The 20,636-nt window shown below is 38.4% G+C and overlaps 1 protein-coding gene across 2 annotated transcripts in view; it reads right to left on the bottom strand.

The window, feature by feature from the left end:
* The window catches only part of PCSK2 (proprotein convertase subtilisin/kexin type 2), a 319,189-nt gene that overhangs the window by 81,328 nt on the left and 217,225 nt on the right, over window positions 1–20,636 (bottom strand). For both annotated transcript variants that reach the window (XM_044660725.1, XM_044660726.1), the window contains one exon: window positions 12,321–12,397. In XM_044660725.1, coding sequence (XP_044516660.1) covers window positions 12,321–12,397 — 77 coding nt within the window. The remainder of the gene's footprint in view (window positions 1–12,320; window positions 12,398–20,636) is intronic.

The following is a 20,636-nucleotide window of genomic DNA, read 5'->3' as shown; positions in this document are numbered from 1 at the left end:
AATAAATAGGAAGTTTTTACGGAGGAGATGGCTCTCGAGGTGATTATCATTTGTGCCTCAAATCCAATTTATCAGCATTTGCCAGTGGGGAAGCAAGGGTCCCCGATTTTTCAGATTGTTCCGGATCTCCCCCAAATAGATCCTCATTGATTATCTTTCTTAACTAAATAGTTCAGACTTACTGATCAAGATCTCCTACGATCTGTTTACTGCATGTTAGCCTAGAATTTCCACAGTGAAAGGTAGTCAGGAGACTACACAGTACATGCTAGGATGGGCCAACTTAGCAGCTCTATTTCCTCTCAGGTCCAGAGTTATCCGGTTTATCCAGTAATGGGGCTTTGATTTCCCACAGTATTGTGTTATCATTTTGAAGTCAGAGGCTGTGAAAAGGGTGCCTTCAATTGCAACTCAAACCACTAGCAGAGCTTCCACACCATCTGTTTTACGGTATATGATTTTCTGAAGGTGCTCTGGATTTGAGCCATACCATTAAATCAAATGCTATTCCATTTTGGTTTGACTTCAAGATGGGCATGCTCTGCTAAATCTCTTCCTTACTTCATTGCTCTCAGCATAAGGGAGAAGAAAGACTCAATCCATGGAAGCTATTATCCCCAACTTATTCAACTCACCTTACTCTTTCTTGCCGAAAGTCATCCTAGGGTAGGGGTGGGGTGGTCTAGAAGAAGCAAGTCTTTTGGAAAAATGGACAAGAGTCAGCTTCCCTTTCCAGTTCTAGTCTCAACTTATTTTTTCCATTATTATGTAGTATATATTACATATATCATATATATTTTATCTCTTGTGGCTACAGTGGAAAGATGATCTAGTTAGACAACAACCATGTTAAAAAAAAAGCTAAATACGTGTCTGAGAAGTTAGCTTTTTTGGCGAGTTAGGCAGCTTTTCCCTCTTATAATATTTTGGTCATTGGTATGACATTTCTATCTCCAACCTCCCATTCTGGTAGATGAAAAGATTAAACAGCTAATTTTGATGGTGACAGCTTTGGACTGTAGCCACCATGTAAACATAAGAAAATCAACCCACACCATCATATTTATGCTCTCAACTATTTTAGGCATACTTAGGGGCTCAACATCTATTAAGAAATTCATGCATCAATACATTTGCTCTTGATGTTGGGCCATATGTTTCTTTCTCTTTAAAAATAGCTATCACTGCCTGAGCAACACACCATTGCCTTTCCTACCATGCATAAATATGGGATAATGGGAAAATATGGCATATGGGAAAGAGTATTGTAATAGAGTGATACATGAAACATCCTTTTATAATCTTTCCAATTTTTGCCATAACATGAAATTCATTACTAAATCCAACTACTTTTTTTATGGCGAGGGAGAATATAAAAAAAATAGAGATGTGTAACTATGTAGCAAAAGAGAATGCTTTCTCTAATGTTTTGAAATTGGCTCGGATTAGTAAACTAAATTGAATGAGTTTTACTTCAGTATATGTAGTCTGTTATTTATCTATATCTAAGGATAGATAACAGCGGTAGCTTTTGGTCTAATATAAGATTATTCCACAGTCTCCTTGTTCACATTAAAAGTAGGTAGATGAACTATTTTAAAAGCACTCTAAATTTAACTGATTCATGAGATAATTTCACAATTTGTCTATAGGGATAGGTACGAAGGAGTTCTATTTGTCTTTAAGGTTCCATGTGTCATAGAAGTGATATATTCAAATGAAAACTAAAAACAGAGGTGCCAATGATACCCTTCTCCAGGAATTTTAGGTTTGCCAATTGCCAATGAATGGCTCTTTCAAAATCAAACATGATTCAACAAAAAAAGTTTAATGGATATAGAGTTCTTATTTGGAAGTTTACCTATTAATAGTAAACTAGCTTACAATGCAGATAGATGTCAATGTCCTCTTGTCTTTTTTTTTTTTAAACCTTTATTTTCTGTTTTAGAATCAATACTGTGTATTGGTTCCAAGACACTGGGGATTCGATAACTTTCTGAGGATCATATAGCTAAGAAGTTTCTGAACGCAGATTTGCACCCAAGACCTCCCATCTCTGGACCTGGCTCTTAATGAACTGAGCTGCCTAGCTGCTTACCCTTCAGCCCTGATGGTCTTTTAACCAGTTTTCTACATAATACATACCATCTTACATAATGAATTTAGTGTAATTTCTTGATGGTGGTCACCAGACCTATTTCAAGGCTCCCTAAGTCTATGCTCAATATGCAGAACGATGTTCATCTACTGGTGCTCAATAAATATTTGTTGACGATACTGATGACATTTCGGTAATGTCAGCCAGTTTTCCCTTGTCAAAGGAGTGCTTGCTATGCAAGAGGGATTTTATAGACAACAAACTAATGGGATACAAATCTGCAACACATAGGTCAACATTGACTGAAAGCTGAACAAAACCTAATGAATATTGGCAAAATGTGTGCTGGAAACCCAGGGAACAGTAGGCAGCCTCAAGATGATCAAGGACTAAACATGCTTAGTGTCAAAGAATTTCTTAGAAAGCTAATAGCAGAAGATCTACCAACCAACTTATCCATTTTTGTATAAAGCCATATGTGTTTGAGATCATCCCTGAAGTCCCAAAATGCTTTGTGGCATGGGAGACAGGCAACCCAGGGTACTCAAAGACTTGGTTAACAGAGCAAAAGCTCTGAGAAGTCACAGAATCACAGGACTTTAGAGCTGAAAGGGGATTCAGTGACTCCTACAACCCATATTGGAAAAATGATCCCTTCTTTAATACCCTTGACAAGGCGTCATCCAGACCCAACTTCAAGACTTTTTAATGAAGGAAATCCCACAGGTTCAAGTTTTGCCTCCGATACTTATTACTTATGTGACCCTGGGCAAGTCACTTATCTCCTTCAGCCTCATTTTGCTCATTTGTGAAATGGGAGTAATAATAGACTACTCTACCTCATAAGACTGGTAAGAGGATCAAATGAGATAATATATTAAATATTTTGCAAAGCTTAAAGCATGATCTAGATACTAGATTATTATTATTGCCTTCTAAGGTGATTTAAATGTTTGCATATTCTAATAATATGAAATCTTTTCTTAAATGAATCCTAAATGGTTTTTTTCCAGCGTCTTCTCTTAGCTCTAAGTTCTGCTCTCTGGAGTAAACAAAACAAGTTGAATCCTCCTATTGTGAGATTGTCTTTCATGTACTAAAATATAGGTTCCATACCCTCTCCCCCCACTTCCAGTATATTTTTCCAATGTTGAAAGAGAAGTCCCACAAAACCAGAAAGTTTATGAATATGGACGTAGTGATGGGTCATATGTGTGTTGTCTAAAGTCCAGCCTAGCTCTGTTCATATTGGCTTGTCGCAGTTTGGCCACAGGAATATTTTTGGCTTATAACAAGTCTGGAAGGCAATCTATTAAGTTATAAAGGGGTAGCAAACTGCCTTGGTTCACAGGCTGACTCTATCACTCCCATCTCTAGTAGAGGGCCAGTTTGGTAGTACAATGGATAGAGCATCACATCTGGAATTGAGAGAACCTGAGTTCAAATTGGGCTCATATACTTCATAGCTACGTGACCCTGGGCAAGCCACTTAACCTTGACTCAGTTTCCAGATAAGGAATAATAGATAAATAATAGATAAATTCAAAATGAGCTGGAGAAAGAAATGGCAAACCACTCTAATATCTTTGCCAAGAAAACCCCAAAGAAGAGTCAGACACGACTGAAAAAGACTCCACAACAATAACACACATGAAAGGAAATGGGTTCGCTAATGGTGGCTGTCATTAAGGTATTATATTAAAATGTCAAGGTAACATGGATAAATCTTCAGCTACTGAACATGGACTGTCACCTAAGGGGTAAACCAGTACTTGCTTTGATTGTCTCCTCTGTAGTGTTCTGTAGTCCCACAATCCCTATAGCAATGGAAAATAGCTCTCAGTACTGAAAACTATTTGCCACATCTAGGGTTTGCCCCCAGGTCTCTACTCTCGTAGTAGTTAACATGCCTTGCCCTATCTTGGCAGCAGGTAGTCTAGATGTGATTGTCAATAGCGACAGGATTGCCATCAGCACCAATCAGCTTTATATTGATGATTCAACTAGGGCTGAAATGAGCATGCCTCAAGAGTTTCTTGTCCAATTAATGGAAATCTGTTATAGGAAATTTGGTGCCAACACGGAGAACAGGAAAATTAATGGACTTTTTTTTTTACTCCAGAATCTGCACATTGTGGTCATTGACAATTTCAGTCTTAGAGAATGTTTGATTCCCACTGAGTCCCAGAGAACTGCATTCCCTGAGTCCAGAGAGGAGAAAGGGACTTCTATTTAAACAGTGCTTCTGTAGTGGCTTAGAGTCATTCCTTTTTCCTCTAGTCTTTGAATGCCCACTCCTCCTCCTCCTGCCACCTACCCAAATCTTACCTTTTCTTCAAATCTGTCAAGCCTTAGCACAATACCTGGCATATAGTTGGCACTTAATAAATGTTTACTGAATTGAAGTCTTACTTTCTCTCTGAAGCTTTCCCTAACCAAAAATGATAATAGTTACATTGTGCCTTAAGGTTTGTAGAGTATAATACACATCACCTCATTTGGTTCTTTTTTTAAAACTCTTACCTTCTGCCTTAGCATCAATACTAAGTATTCGTTCCAAGGCAGAAGAGTGGTAAAAGCTAGACGATGGGGGTTAAGTGGCTTGTTAAGGGTCACAGAGTCAGTCTGAGGCCAAATTTGAATCCAAGACCTCTTGTCTCTTGAGTCACTCACCTGTTTCCTCTCATTTGTTTTTACGGCTGCCCAGCTGTTTCCTCTCATTTGGTTCTTATAACAACTTTGGGGAGTGCTATTATTATCCCAATTTTACAGAAGGAAACAGAGATGAAAATGACTTGCCCAGATAATGTAGCTAGTAAATTTCCTAGGCAGGATTTGAACTCAGATCTCTTGATTCCAGAATTCTATCCACTCTGCCAAAGGGTGGAAGTCCTGTGTCACTTAGTCAGTCTTCCATACCACATAATTTAACACTCAATCACATATCTACTCTGTGATTTAGTACTTAAATATATAATTATATTATTGCATTGTTCTCTAATTGTTTCATGGGTAATAATCATGTTTTAGAATCACAGAATGTGACATTTCAAAGGGACCTAGCAATCAGCTAGTCAAAGCCTTTCTTTTTATGAGGAAGAAAAGCTGAGGAGAAGCCCAGGGATTTGTGAAAGAGTCTCACGTTGGCATGCAGTGAAACCAGGGCCAGATATTAAGAGGGTATGTCTCTGGACTCATGGGTTTGCATTCTTTCCACTCTATCACAGATATCTCCTTGTCTATAAATTCTTCCAAGGTAGAGGTTTATTTTCTGAAATATCTAGAATTGTGCTGAGCACTATTAAATGCTTAATAAATATATTTTGATTGATTGTCCTAGATTCCTTTGCAGGGGGATGACTGTATTTGGGGTTAGCAGTTAGTGTGATGGCCAACAGAATGATTCTCTCTCTAGGTTTCTGAGATGCTGGTGTTGGACACTAGAAGAACTGGAGAACGTTGAATTAATTCTCTCTCTGAACTCTTACATCAGGCAGGAATGTTGTGAGTGATGAAATTATAAAGCAGATTTGGGGTTTGAGTTAACTTTGCCCCTGGATGGATTGATTTGGGACCTAGCTAAGGGTCCACTGGGTACAGAGGATGTTAAGTTTCCTCCAAGACTTTGGCAGGGAGCTCTTGAGATCCTAGAGAACTTGTGTGTGCTTTTATCCTCTTTCTTGGAAGATTTTGTTGGCTTTTATTTTCCTCTATACTGCTTTAGAAAATCCTTATCATCTGTCCTAGGTTCCAAAGTAGAAAAGTAGTAAAGGCTACGCAACTGGATTAAGGGCCACAGAGCTTGGAAACATCTGAGGTCAAATTTGAACCCTTCTGTCTCCAGGACTGACTATCCACTGAATTACCTAACTGCACCATAAACTGCTTTTTAACCTTCTCGGGAAATGCTTTTACCTGAGGGTATGTCGATATGTTTTTATTGAAAGGATTGTTTATTTGAACCTTTAGACACTGATTGGATCTACTGTGGCAGATAAAGAACACAGGACCCAATGAATCAGACTAATCAAGTTGCAGGCTAGTCTTAGGGCAAGAATATTGAATATTTTTAAAAAATGATGGAATTAAAAACATTCTCATTACACCATAGAGGAATGGATTTGTAGAAATCCTCAGAGACTAATTAGTACAACTTTTACCTAAATAGATATTGTCTCTCTTGTTTTCTCTGTTTGAAGACCTCTAATGAGGAAGAACTCATTCTGTCAGAAGGTATTGCATTCCACATTTTGATAGGTCTAATTGTAAGGAAGTCTATCCTTAAACAGATGATGCCTTTATCTGTATAAACATCTAAAATCTGCCTCTTCGGGACTTAAAACCAAGCTTCTACTTTTCCCTCCTGGGGTCAAGCACAAGTCAAATCCTTCTTCTATGCCACAGTCTGTCAAATACTTGGAGACATGACTATTATAGTCCCCCATATCTTCTCTAGGTCAAATATCCCGAGGTCCTTCAACTTTGTGATCTGGTCTCCAGCCCCTTAAATATTTTGGACTCTGATTTTTGATAGGTTCTATCTTATCAATGTCTTTTGTAAAATGAGGCTCTCTGAACTAAACACAATATTCCAGATGCGGTCCCACTGGGGCAGAATTGTTGTTAGTTCTGTCTGACTCTTCATGACTCTGGGGTTTTCCTGGCAAAGATATTAGAGTGGTTTGCCATTTTATTCCTCAGTTCATTTTACATATGAGGAAACTGAGGCAAACAAGGTGAGGTGACTTGCCCAAGGTCATACAACTGTCTGAGGCTTCCTGACTCCAGGTGTGGTACTCTACCCACTGGGCCACCAAGATGTCCCCAGGGCAGAGTACAGTGTGACTACCACCTTCCACATCTTGGACACTATACCAATTTTAATGCAATTTAAAAGTATATCAACTTTTTAGGATCCCATGTTAAGCTTATAGGTCATGAAGACCCTAGACATTTTTCTCCAAATAAACTGGTCTCTAGCTATCCCTTCTCAGTTTTATATTTGTGGACTTTTTTCAATCCAAGTGTAAGACTTTGTATTTATCCCCATCTAATTTCGTCTTATTAAATTTGGTCCATAATACTACACTGCTGAGATATTTTCAGATGTCTGCTTCTTCCACTCTGTTAGCTATTCCTTCTGGTTTTGTTTTAGCTGCAAACATGCCAGTTCTACTTTGATCTAAATCAAAAAAGGAATAGTGGACAATGACTTGGGAGGGATTGCTTACATCTGTGAATGCAGCAAAAGAATCTAGAATCAAATGAACATACAAATGCTTTGGCAAAGCTGGGACAACATTCAATAGTGGTGTGGTTAAAATAAAATGAAAGCTTTGTCATGTTGGTGATAAGGTGGGCTTATGTCTGGCTTATGAGATCATAGATATAAAATCAACGTGAAAAGTTAGAAGTGAGCCAGAGTAAAAATTTATTGTAATAAATGATAATAACATAAGCTGTGCTATACAATAATGTATTTTTTATGTTTGGAGGAAGGTTCGACAATTCTCTGTGCATCTAAACCCGGCTAATGGCAAACCATGCTTTGATATGGGGATAAATGGCACAACATAGGGACAAACGTGACATGAAGATTTAAAAGAAGACATTGAAATTTCTAGGAACAAATATACTTAAAAAAGATTTACAGGCCCAAAGTGAACCAAAAGTTGAATGAGTCTGAGGTCTAACAATTTACAAAATTCATTTATAGATCACACACAGGGATATATTCATAGGAGTCTGAGTCTGACAAACAGGATTGGGAGAGAGGTTTTCTTCCTGTTATCCTTATTCCTTCAAGAGATTCTTCTAAATAAGTTAAGTACTGTCTGTCTTATGGTGTCAGACCCTAGGAAGGAGGACCCACCTTTCCTAAAATAACTCTGTTTGGTGCTATGTGTGAGAGCATTAAGAATTATTGATGATGATTTCAGTGATGATGATGAATCCTCAGACTTAGGATTAGTAGCCCAGAACCTAGGACAGTGTCTTGTACAAAGTAGGCACTTACGTGCCTTGTGAAATAGAACTTTTCAGGTCAAATCATTTTAAGAATTCTAGCTAAATGACTAATATGGAAATATGTTTTGATGATTTTACATGTATAAACAATATCATAATCTTTACTGTCTCAGGGAGTGGGGAGGAAAGGGAGGGAGAAAGAGAATTTACAATTCAACATTTTAAAAAGAATATTTCTTAAGATTGTTTTTACATGCAATTGGGAAAAATAATTTAGAAAAGGAATACTAGTTAAGTTCATACTATGTGCCAGGCACTGTGCTAGGAACTGGGGATCTAAAGACAGAAAAGATACATTCTACTAGGGGGAATATAATATATAGACATGTGTATACATATATATGAGCAGTGAGGTGGAGCAGGGGATAGAATGCTGGACTTGGAATCAGGAAGATTCATCGTCATGAGTTTGAATCCAACTTCAGACATTAACTAGCTGTGTGACTCTCAGCAAGTCCCTTAACCCTGTTTGCCTCAGTTTCCTCATATGTAAAATGAGCTGGAAAAGAAATGGCAAACTACAACAGGATCCCTTCCAAGAAAACTCCAAAATGGAGTCACAAAGAGTTGGACACGATGGAACAACACACATGCCCACATGTATGTATATGTACATATGTGTATATAAATACATAATAATATAATCTACATAGCTACCTGCTAGAGATTTTCCCTTCTAAGGTTCCTTTCTATCTAGTCTATATGCACTAATATGTAACTATTTATTTATGTATTGTCTCTAGAATGAGAATTTAAATTCTCTGAGAGTAAGAGCTGTTTTTACCTTTCTTTGAGTCACCAGCTCTTAGCTTAGTGTCTGGCACATAATAGCACTTAATAAATGTTTGTAGACTGACTGGGTGTGAAGATTTGGGAGTCATCTTCACAGAGATAATTGAACCCATGGAGGCTGAGGAGATCACCAAGAGAGAAGGTAGAACTTTGAGTTTAATTAAGCTGAATTCTCTTTTATCCTTTTGAGGATATTAAACTTAAAATGCAAATTTCCACTTTTATTTTCTTGATTTAAAAAAACCCCTTACTTTCTGTCTGAGTAACAACTCAGGGCAAGAACTAGGCAATTGGAATTAAGTGATTTTCCCATTGTAACACACCTAAGAAGTACCTGAGGCCAGATTTGTACCCAGGAGATCTCCTGTCTCTAGGCTTGGCTCTCAATCCATTGAGCCACCTAGCTTGCCCCCTGCTGTTTACTGTCCTGATTTTTTTTAGAGCACTATTTAAATATGTTTTCTCAGAAAGACTTAGTCGAATAGATCTTAGATGAGGAAATGGAGAAGATAGATGAGGCAGAAGGTCATATTTCTATTTTTTTGAGGGTCTTAATCCACACCACAAACATTTTTTGGAATATGTGCTACATTGGTGAACATCTAGTGTGTGTGTGTGTGTGTGTGTGTGTGTGTGTGTGTGTGTGTGTGTGTGCTTAAAGTACAAAGCATCCTGGGATGCTCCCTCTGTTCAACCTCTCGTCCTTGGATCAATGCCCGACTGTATTTGTGGTGGGTTGTAATGATGTTGGATGGTCAATGAAGCTCTGTCCTGGACAGAGTTATTTTATGGCCAAACCAATTCAATTCCCTTTTAATCCTCATTTTCTACTCCACTCTCTAACGTTAAGTATTATTTACTCCCTCCCATGCTGCAGACTTGAGAATCTTAATTACAGAAGATAATAGCTAAACATTGCATAGCTCTTAAAGGATTTTTGCATGTATTATCTCACTTGTATTCACAACCATCCTGTGAGTTAAATAGTACACATATTCGTATCCTTGGTTTATAGAGGAGAAAACAGGATATTAAAGAAATAACATGGCTTGCCTAAGGATGTATAGCTAGCAAATGGCAGGACTGAGATGTGCAGACAGGTCCTCTAAGTGGCCAATAGGTGCTCTTAGTGTAGGGTCAACTGATGAGCGATGAAAGGTGCTATGGGAAAACAGAAACTCATACACTCCTAGATTTGAATTGGATGGGACCTCAGGGGCACATGAATTTCCTCTAAGATGTCTCCTCAATGGTCATCTAGGTAGCACAGTGGATAGATGGCCAAGCCTCAAGTGAGGAGGATCTGGGTTTAAATCTGGCCTCAGATACTGCCTAGATGTATAATCCTGGGCAAGTTACTGAACCCCAATTGCCTAGCTCTTACTGCTCTTCTGCCTTAGTATCAATTCTGAGATAGAAGGTGTTTAAAAAAATTAAATAAAATGCCTCCAGCAAAAGATGAATCAATGTCTACTTGAGTACCTCCAGTGACAGGGAACTCACTATCTTAGAAACTACTAATTTATCTGAAAATCATTGATATCATAGACTTTAAAAATTAATTCCTTCTTTAATGGTTGTCACATTATTGATTATCCCAAAGATATTAATAGCATTAGTTTTGAATTTCTAATTTAATCACATACTAGAGAATGTTGGAAAATTGCTCCATCCTATGGCTGAATAAGTCATACATATTTTTGCATTTTTCTCATGTGAAACCACTGAAACAAGATATCCATGTGAAGAAGAACATCTTTCCAAGTGGTGTCTATGTGTTCATTCAGCAAAATGACAATTCTGAGATCTGTCTCGACTGCAACTTTTGTTCACATTAACCCACGTGTTTGATAGATAGAATGGCATCGTTGTGCCAATTCCAGGTCTCTGCCAGTCACGGGCAGGCTGTGTAAAGATACAATTATTTGAAAAAGGACAAATCATCTTAAAAGTTATAGTTGGGACTCAGAATACATGACCATTGTTCCAATGTCTATTTGCTTGGGTAGTATAAAACACAATGCAATATAGTTTCTGGGAAGTGGTTTCTCCAGTCCCAAATGAGCTTCTATTAAGTAATTATTATTTGTTGTATTAGGTTCTGGGAATACAAGGAAAAAATAGAACCTGCCCTCAAGGAGCTTATATTTAAAAAAATAACCTTTATGTCCCATCTTGGAATTGATATTAAGTAGTGGTTCCAAGGCAGAAGAGTGGTTCTGGGGCTAGGCAACTGAGGTTAAGTGACTTACCTAGGGTGACACAGGTAGAAATTTTCTGAGACCAGATTTGAACCTAGGTCCTTCTGTTTTCTAGATCTGGCTCTCTATATCTACTGAGCTACCTATTTGACCTTTCTTTTTGGGCCAGAGGAGGATACCAAATGCAAACATAAACATAGGGAATAAACATGTGATTTCATTAATATGGGGAGCTTCCAGGTTAGGCAATTCCCTGTACTAATGCTTGCCAGCACCATCTCTGCAACTTTTAACCTTAGAGGGCTATCTAGAATACAGAGTGGTTAAGAGACTTGCCCAGGGTCACACAGCTAGTATATATCAAAAGTAGTAGTTGAATCCAAGTCTTCCTGGCTTGAGGCCAACTTTCTACCCACTCCACCACACTGCCTCTCAGATAAGTATACAAATGATTATTTGACGAGGAATTAGAGAACACTTATATTTGGGGTTTGGGGGTAAGAGGTAGTCCAGAAGGGCTTCCTTTAGGAAGTGGCACAATGGCTGAGTCTTTAAGGAAGCCAGGGAATTCTAAAATGCAGAGGTGAGGAAGGAGTATGTTTTTGGAAAGATACCAAGTCCAAGGAATCATGGGATCAGTAGGATCATGAGACCAGCCAATTCTGCCCCCAATCCCATTTTACAGATGAGGAAACTGATCCTGAGCGAGATTAAAGTCCTTGCCTAAGGTGACAAGGAGATAAGAGCTGGGATTTGAACCTAGATTCTCTTATTCTAGATCCAGTACTTTTCCCCTTTCACCCTGCTATTGCAGGTTAGTTTGTTTTTTTTCTATTTCATTGTAAGACTGCAGTCATTTGGGATCCTCTCATAGTAGGCAGGAAGAGGATTAACCTGGAGTTTCTACCTCCCCAGACATTTTTTTCCCCTTTCAATTGCCCAAAGTGACATATAATTCCCATGCCATAATTCAATAGACTGAAATGATGGAAAGATATTCTGTAAGGAGCTGCAGTCTTAAAATAAAATCAATTTAATGGTCACAACCCCTAATCTCCCAATGATTTAGAGAGTTGCTGCTGTTCGGAAAGAAAGTATACAACTTGGTTAAGGATGGAGGGTACTTTGTCAGTATCAGCTAAGCCTTATAATCTCCTGAAAACCTAAGGTGAAGGAAGGGGAGCCAACAGTGCCCAGTTTACCTGTTAAACCAGTCATCTGTGTAGCGAGGGTAAGGATAAGGGTCATTGCTGCTGAAGTCATAGCTCGCTTCCGCATTCTGAAAAACACAAGGGATCTCACTGGGTCAATAGGAAAACAGGCACAGGAAACAGAAAATGCTACAAGGGGTAGGCTTCTCATGTTAGTAAATCCCTCCTTTAGTCATCTGGCAACAGAATTTTGCTCAGAGCTAGCCCTGGGCAAGATGGTAAAGGAAGGAGGTAAGGTTTGTCTTCTGGTCCCCTTCTTCCCATTTCTGCCCTTATTTCCCCTACCCTCTCATTAGTTTTGGAGTTAGAGTGACCTTAGAGATTATCAGTTTCATAGGATAGGAAACTGGAAGCCTCATGGGGTGAAATGACCTGACCAAGGTCACAAAGGTAGCTAATATCAGAACAAGGGTTCAAAACCAAATCTGACTCCAGGTCTAGCATCCTTTTCACTAATACCAACCCATACCATCCTGCCCTAGACGTGCCAAGCTGACCTGAGCCTTTAAGGTGGTAGCAAATTCATGTGTATACAGTGTCCTTCCTTTCAGCAAGTACTTACATCTTAAAAGAAGAGTAGGCAAATTTTAATACAAAGGATGATTCATTAATGAGATTCCATCCTAAGACCAGTGAGGTCCCTACCAGCTCTTTCTATAATCCCTTGTAGAAGATTTGTCCACTCCTTTCCTGTTTTGGCTGATGCTCAGTATAAATACAAATTGTTTGGGACTTGACAACATATATCATTATCAAGTGAGCTTAGATACCTGAAAGACCCATGTTAGAAGCCTGTGAAGAACCTATGCCCCTCTTCCCTCCTAACTTTACTGTATGGCCACCCTGATGGAAGGATTCTCAGAAGTCATTTAATTCATACTTGACTATGAATTCTTTGTACCAAACCCATACAGAGCCATCTAGCTCTCAGCTTCTGTGAGATGGTCAAGCTATAAGGGCCTGGAAGGAGTAACTAGGTATTTCCCTCCCTGTGAAACATTATCAATTCAAGAAGTAATTAATATGTTCTGACAAATATAACTCTTTGGTATGTAATTTCAAAAGGATTCAGACAGTGGGAACACTGCTCTTAGTAGCACCCAGAAGATTCTGAGTACTGGTCAGCGCTATCACTCAGGAGCGTACAAATAAATATTTAACAACCTCTCACAGGGCAAAAAATGTGTATTTTAAATTTAATAAGGCAGGGGAGAAAGGATCAGAAAGAGGGAGAGAAATTAGGATTCAAAACTAAAAAAGAAAATGAATGTTAAAATTGTTTTTACATGTAATTGGAGAAAATATTTTTTAAAGCTTAATATGCATTATTAATATTTTCTACACCACTTCCTTTTAAATTTTTTTCTTAAACCCTTACCTTCTGCCTTAGTATCAATTCTAAGCCAAAGAATGGCAAGGGCTAGGCAACTGAGGTTAAGTGACTTGTCTAGGGTCACACAGCTAGGAAGGATTTGTGGACAGATTTGAGCCCAGGTTCTTGCAATGCCAGGTCTGGTGTTCTATTCTCTGTGTTACCTAGCTGCCCTTCTCCATTACTTTCTTACGTCTAGACAATCAACAAGACTATATATTTTATATATATATAAAACCATAATTCAAGTCTTGATTTGTTGTGTTTACTGATTTCTCAGGTATAAATGCTCCCAATTTATCACCTTAACAGTATGAGTTGGCTCTAATACATAATCATCTAAAGGGTATTGACAGTCTAGACATCTCTGTTGCTCATTTGTCTCTGGGTTCTATGATGGTAGGTAAAGTACAGCCACATAATGGAAGATAAATTACTAAAACTCTCATTACCTAAGTTTCCTTATTTTCAAAATATAGGTGAAAATACCAATCTTATTGACCTTTTGGGGATGGAGTGGGGATTAAATAGAAAATAGATATGGGAGTACTTTGAAAATTTACAGACTCATAAATTGTATTTACTGGAAAGTATCCTGGTGGGTATCTAGTATCTCTTACTCCCTTATTTTATAGGTGAAGGAATTAAGGTCCAGGAGCCTAAATGATAGTTTATGCTCACATAGTAAAGTAAAATGGAGTAAAATGTGCTAGTTAGCAACAGAGCTGTCTCTTGAACCCAAGTTTCCTAACTTCTAATCTACTACTCCTTCTCATGCTACATAAATGGAACACTTGTCTACAAAATAATCATCATTTTAGTGGACATCCTCTGCATATGTGGCATTTGTTTGGTTTTTTTCCTCCTTAAACACAAAGAATCAGAATTCTTATTGTTAGAGGAGATGCTTTGAGATTATAGCACACATGATATAAGATGTGATACTGGTGGATGTCATCTAGGACCTTTAAGCCAATGAAGGAATGTAGTGATGACCCAACTCTTTGTAGTAGGTATATTTCCTCTGTACAACTCTAGGCTAAAGGTCTGACTACTGGGTAGTGATTATCCTTTCCCAGCTAGGATGCAGGGAAGGTCTAAAGAGAGGAGAGAGGTAAGCTTCCCACTGCCATTAGCTGCCATCTTTGTTGGCCATTGCCATATGTATACTACTGTACTAGGGAGAAATGGCTATGGCTTTTCTTGATTTTTATTCAGAAAATTGGGAATAGAAAAGGAAATTGTGATACAGCAAGCAACTGGGCAAGTTGGATTGTTATCTGCTTTGATAACTTCTACATGGTTTAGTAGAAAAAAACACTGGGCCTGGAGGCAGAATCTGGATGGGCTCAAATTCTATTTCTGACATTCATTTACTTGTGTTTCCATGGGCAAGTTACTCAATGTCTGGAGACTTAGGTTTCCTCATCTGTAAAATGGGGCCAATAATACCTACAATCACTTGTTCATTTGACAAATATTTATTAGGTGTTGACTAAGAAACAGAAATTAAAAGAGATCTTCATACTTTTTCAGTTTAGAGTGCTTATCCATCTGCTTAGGACTTTCTCTATAACCCCACAGAAATCTTTTCACCCTGGAAGCTCATTCCATTTCTGGGATACTTAGCTAGGTGGTTCAGTGAAAAGAATGCTGGAGTCAGGAAGATCTGAGGATTCAAAGTCAGCCTTCCACAATTCCTGTGTGTGTCTCTGGGTAAGTTACTAATCTTCTATATACCTCAGTTTCCTCCTCTGTAAAATGGGGATATTAATAGCCTTTGCCTCCAGGGTTGTTGTGAGGATCAAATAATGTAACAATCATGAAGCACTTCACACAGAGTCTAGTATATAGTAAGCACTACATGTTAGTTATTGTTGTTGTTTTAATACTCTCTGTCTCTATGGTCCCAACTTCAGGTTGGCTATTTCATTCCAGAACTTCCATTTTAAGGAGGAAGCCCAGGTTAAAGATATCTTCATGTTTCTCTAGGCTACACTACTGACCCATCTCAGCAAAACTTTCTCAATCATGCCATTACAATAAATTCTCTTCTTCCTTATCCTTGCCTTCATCATTTTATGTATTGTCTTCCTCCATTAGAATGTAAGCTCACAAAGGGCCAGGACTGTCTTTCTTCCTTTATTTGTATTTATTCCCGTTGCTTAGCACAATTACCAGCACACGTTATTGTTGTTGTTCAGTCTTTTTTTCAGTTTTCTTTGACTCTTCATGACCACTTTTGGGGTTTTCTTGACAAAGATACTAGGGTGGTTTGCCATTTCCTTCTCCAGCTCATTTTACAGATAAGGAAACTGAGGCAAAGAGAATTAAGTGACTTGCCCAGAGACACATAACTACTAAGTGTCTGAGGCCAGATTTGAACTCTGGAAGATGAGTCTTCTGACTCCAAGTCCCGGCACTCTATTAGTATCTCATTAGCAGACAATCCCATTTCTCTGCTTGTAATTAGCAGCTCTTTGTCCTACAACCAATACATACTTTGGGGAGGTCATCTAATAACTGCCATGAAATTGCCAGTTGTAGAAATAAAGAGGAATCTTGTACCCAGGGAAGTGTTTTTCAAATTCTGTACCACCCACCTTGCTGCCATTTATATAGTGATCTATATATGCTACTATGCCATCTAGTTGTCCACTTTATGATTATTGCACAACCTTGAATAAACATTCTCTCCCGACTTTAACTATAGATCATCAAAACATTAATGAAGTTACTTGGAAATTGATTCAGACCTTTCACATTTGCATATTTAAAATAAAATATTATATCTAATACCAAATTAGCAAAGATATCACCATCAATATTGGTGATTTTCAAGATTTGGATGCCATAGTAGCATTAATCGGACCATTGTTTCCAAGTTCATCTGTGTAAATTAATAAGATTTTCAGTGATGGACCAGACTAGTTCCTTGTTAAGTAGATTTTCTTCACTTTGTTTTGGGCATGTGATTTCATTGTTGCTGTAAGTTCCTCATTAGGAAATTCCCTCCACCAATACAGATCAGCTACTAGTTTGTAGCTTCCAGTCGTAGAGTCTCCTGGGTTCTTGAAAGGATATTTTACTTACCCAGAGTTACTGTTACTTTGTGTCAGTGGTAGGATCCTCACACAGATTACCTAGAATCTCAGATAAGCTCTCTGACCATTATATTATTCTTCCTTTCAAGGAAGCTGACAGCCATTAATAATTGTGTGGGATCAATTTTCTGAACCCTGTCCCTTTTCCCCTAGTACTATCAATTTTATGAGGTTGCTATTAAGCTAAAATGGGATACTGAATCTGGCAGATATTAGATCACTCTATAAATGGCAGCTAGCTGGGTGGTACAGGATTTGAGAAACACTTCTCTGTGTCCCAGATTCCTCTTTAGTTCTACAATTGGCAATTTCATGGCAGTTATTAGACGACATCCCCAAAGTATGTATTGGTTGTAGGACAAAGAGCTGCTAATTACAAGCAGAGAAATGGGTTTGGCTGCTAATGAGATACTAATTTATTCAATAAAATAAGTTTTCTTGAAGGAGTGAAAATACTGAAATCTTGAGTTACTCTCCTTTATCTTAAATTGACTTTGGTAGACCTTGGATATACTGGGGACATTTATTTCAATTCTGGATTTTAAACTGTCATGCTCCAGCCTAGAATGAGGACAGTGGCAGTTGAATAGCTCTTTCCACTCTGTAAAGAAAGATGAACATGTTTTAAAAAAAATATCATGGAGAGTCTAGAGCCATGATGGTGAACCTATGGCACATGTGTCAAAAAGAGCACACACAGCCCTCTTTGTGGGCACACCTGTAGTTGCCTGCCAGACTTCATTACTAGAAAGCCAGAGGGAGTCAGGATGGAGCTGTTTCCCTCCCCCTCTCCATGCACCTGAGGACATTCCTTACTTCACCTGCCTCTCTGCCCAGCAGCCCAATGGGAGTGTTTCCTCCTTCCCCTATCTGGGGTAAGTGGGGGGCTGGGGTGGTGAGGTGAGGGTAGGGCACAACACTTTGTCTAGGGTGAGGTGGGGTGGGATCAGGGCCCAGCACTTCATCTTTAAAACGTCTACCATCACAGATCTAGAGCCTTGATCTTATTGTGACCCTGACTTAAACTCTGGCGTGAGATGTCCAGTTATTTCAGTCTTCTTCACAATTAGGCAGATAGAATTTTAAAGTTAGAATGGACCTAAAAAGCCATTTGGTTCAGCTCTCCTATTTTAAAGAAGAGGAAACTGAGGACCTCCCAGAAGTGAATTGACTTGACTGAGTTCACAAGATTAATTGGTTATAGAAGTGGGATTCTGAGTACTGATTATTGTGCCAAAATTGATCAGGTGACAATATTAATTCAGTGAGTCAAAAACAGTGCTTGAATTAAGAATTTTTGCTTCAAGTGAAAGCATCCTAAATTGTGCTAGAAGCAAGTTCTAAGAAGTGCACATTGAATTTAGGAGACAAAGATGACCCCAGGACACCATCAGAAAGCCATTGCTACAAAGTCTGCTTAAAGCAGAGGGAAGCAAGAGAGAACAGGGTGGAGTTGGAAGGAGCTAAGCTCAGCCTGCCATCTGGTAGTTTCTATTTTAACTAATTATTCTTGCAAACTAGGTGGGAAGCCCTGTTTCTCTGTTGCTGATAAAGTACACACACTGTTAGTACCTTGGGAGAAAGCCCTGACTGCCTCGCCTAAGTTATACTTCTGCCCAAAACAATCATTTGCTCAAGAGAGCTGGGTCATCTCTTTGCACAGCTGCCAAAATGATTTTCCTAAAATGCCTATCTGATCATATCACCTCCTACTCTAGAAACTCCAGGAGCTGCCTATTATTTCTTATATCAAATAGAAAGTTCTCTGTTAGGCATTTAAAGCTACCTACAACCCCACCCCTTCTTGCTTTTCCAATCTTTTTACAATGGAAATAGACATAATTAAATACTAGTTTCAGTCATATTGGCTTACTTGGGTTGATTTATGTCCTTGCTCTTTATGTTTCTTATCTTTGGAATAGATGATATTCTTCTCCTTTTCCTTAAAATCTCTGGTTCTTGTCAAGACTCAAGAGGGTCTTAATCATAGAGACTTTTCTGCACCCCCCTACCCTCAACCTGCAAGTGCTTGGGCATCTCCTTTTCAAACTACTTCATATTCATTTTGTACGTATTCTGTATGTAAGCATTTGTGTAGATGTAATCTCCTCCATTAGAATGTAAGCTTCTTGAGGGCAGAGACTGTTTCATTTTTCTTAGCACAGTGCCTCATGCTAAGCAAATGAATGCTATTATAAATATTAGTTAATCAATTGATGATGAATACCAAAAGGCTAGTAATGACTTAATAGGGAGGAACAATGTACATAGTTTTACTGGGTCTCTGTACTTACATTGCTCAAGCTAACGATGTTTGTTTTAACACAAGTATCTTGATTTTATTAAAGCCATTGTTGCTCAATATTAAACCACACTGTGTTTGAACTTGAATATTGAGACAAATATGTTTAAATTTGATGCCTCAGGAATATTTTTTTGGGAAAATATGATATCCCAAACAATTAAATATTTTGACTAATTTAGGGTTAACTTGAAAATCTTTTTTTCATTTTAACCCTTGTTGACTATACATTTGTCCATTTTTCTGCCTGTCTTGTACATATCCGTTGCATAATTTAATCTCTCTTTGATTCAGGATCTTGCAGTTCCTGAGGGTAATCATTAGGAGGATGAATTATCACTGTACCGTGATGTAGAATTACCAGTGTACCATGATGAGATGAATCTCCACTGACCCTAGGAGAGCCCTTGTGAGTTGCTTTTGGGAATAAATCCCTTATGTCAGCTTGTTTTCTCATAAAAGTGGGTTGTGGAAAAAAAGTGGACAATATAAGTTTTGCTTAAGTTGAAATCTTACAAGACATAGTCAGAGTCAAGATAACATTAGACTCTGGATGAAAGACAGAAATATATAGCTAAAGGCCAGACAGTTGTATAATGCTCAAGAGAAGGAAGGGCCTCTATTTTGTACTAAGCTAAGGAAAAGTCAAGGGACAGAAGTATTGTGTGAAAATCCTAATTGCTCTGTTTAAGATAAAGGATTTAAGTAATTCAACAATTGTTTCTCATGTGCCTACTATATATACCAACTAGGTAACATAAGTGGATAGAGCGCTAGACTTAGAGACGGGAAGACCTGAGTTCAAATTTCAACTCAGATGCTTACTAGATATGTCGCCTTCCTTCCTTCCTCCCTTCTTCCCTCCTTCCCTCTCTCCCTTCCTTTCTCCCTCCTTCCCTCTCTCCCTCCCTTCCTCCCTCCCTTCCTTCTTTCCTCCCTCCCTCCCTCCCTCCCTCCCTTCCTTCCTCCTTTCCTTCCTTCCTTCCTTCCTTCCTTCCTTCCTTCCTTCCTTCCTTCCTTCCTTCCTTCCTTCCCACTAGGAAATGTTTCATTTATTGTACATATATCCAAAGTACCTAGCATGATTCCTGGCATGATTGATAAAGTACAATGTTAGATGCTAGGAATACAAAAGGTAAAACCAAAACAATTATTTTTTTTGAAGAGCTTACATTATATTGGAGTGGATCCACTTATAATGTGTATAAATATAAAGGAGGCAATTTCAGGAGATAAAGAAACCTACAATTTGGAGGACAAAGGAAGAAAGGAAGAAAGGCTTTCTATAGGAGGTGGCATTTGATCTAAGCCTTAGTCCTTTTGCTAGGGTCTATACAAAGTAAAGATGAGGAAGAAGTCCATTCTAGGCATGAAGAAGAGGAGGAAGAGGAGAAAGAGGAGGAAGAGGAGAGAGAAAGATAGAGAAAGAGAGATAGAGAGGCCAAGACAAAGAGAGATGATTGAGTTTGGTGAAGAGCCAATGGGTTGGTTTGGTGTGATCAAAACCTCAAAAAACATAAAAGTTACTT

Source organism: Gracilinanus agilis, chromosome 2, assembly GCF_016433145.1.
Source record: "Gracilinanus agilis isolate LMUSP501 chromosome 2, AgileGrace, whole genome shotgun sequence".
In the NCBI taxonomy this organism is placed as follows: Eukaryota; Metazoa; Chordata; class Mammalia; order Didelphimorphia; family Didelphidae; genus Gracilinanus; species Gracilinanus agilis.
Note: the sequence above shows the minus strand (reverse complement) of the source record. Positions and strands in the feature narration are given on the sequence as shown.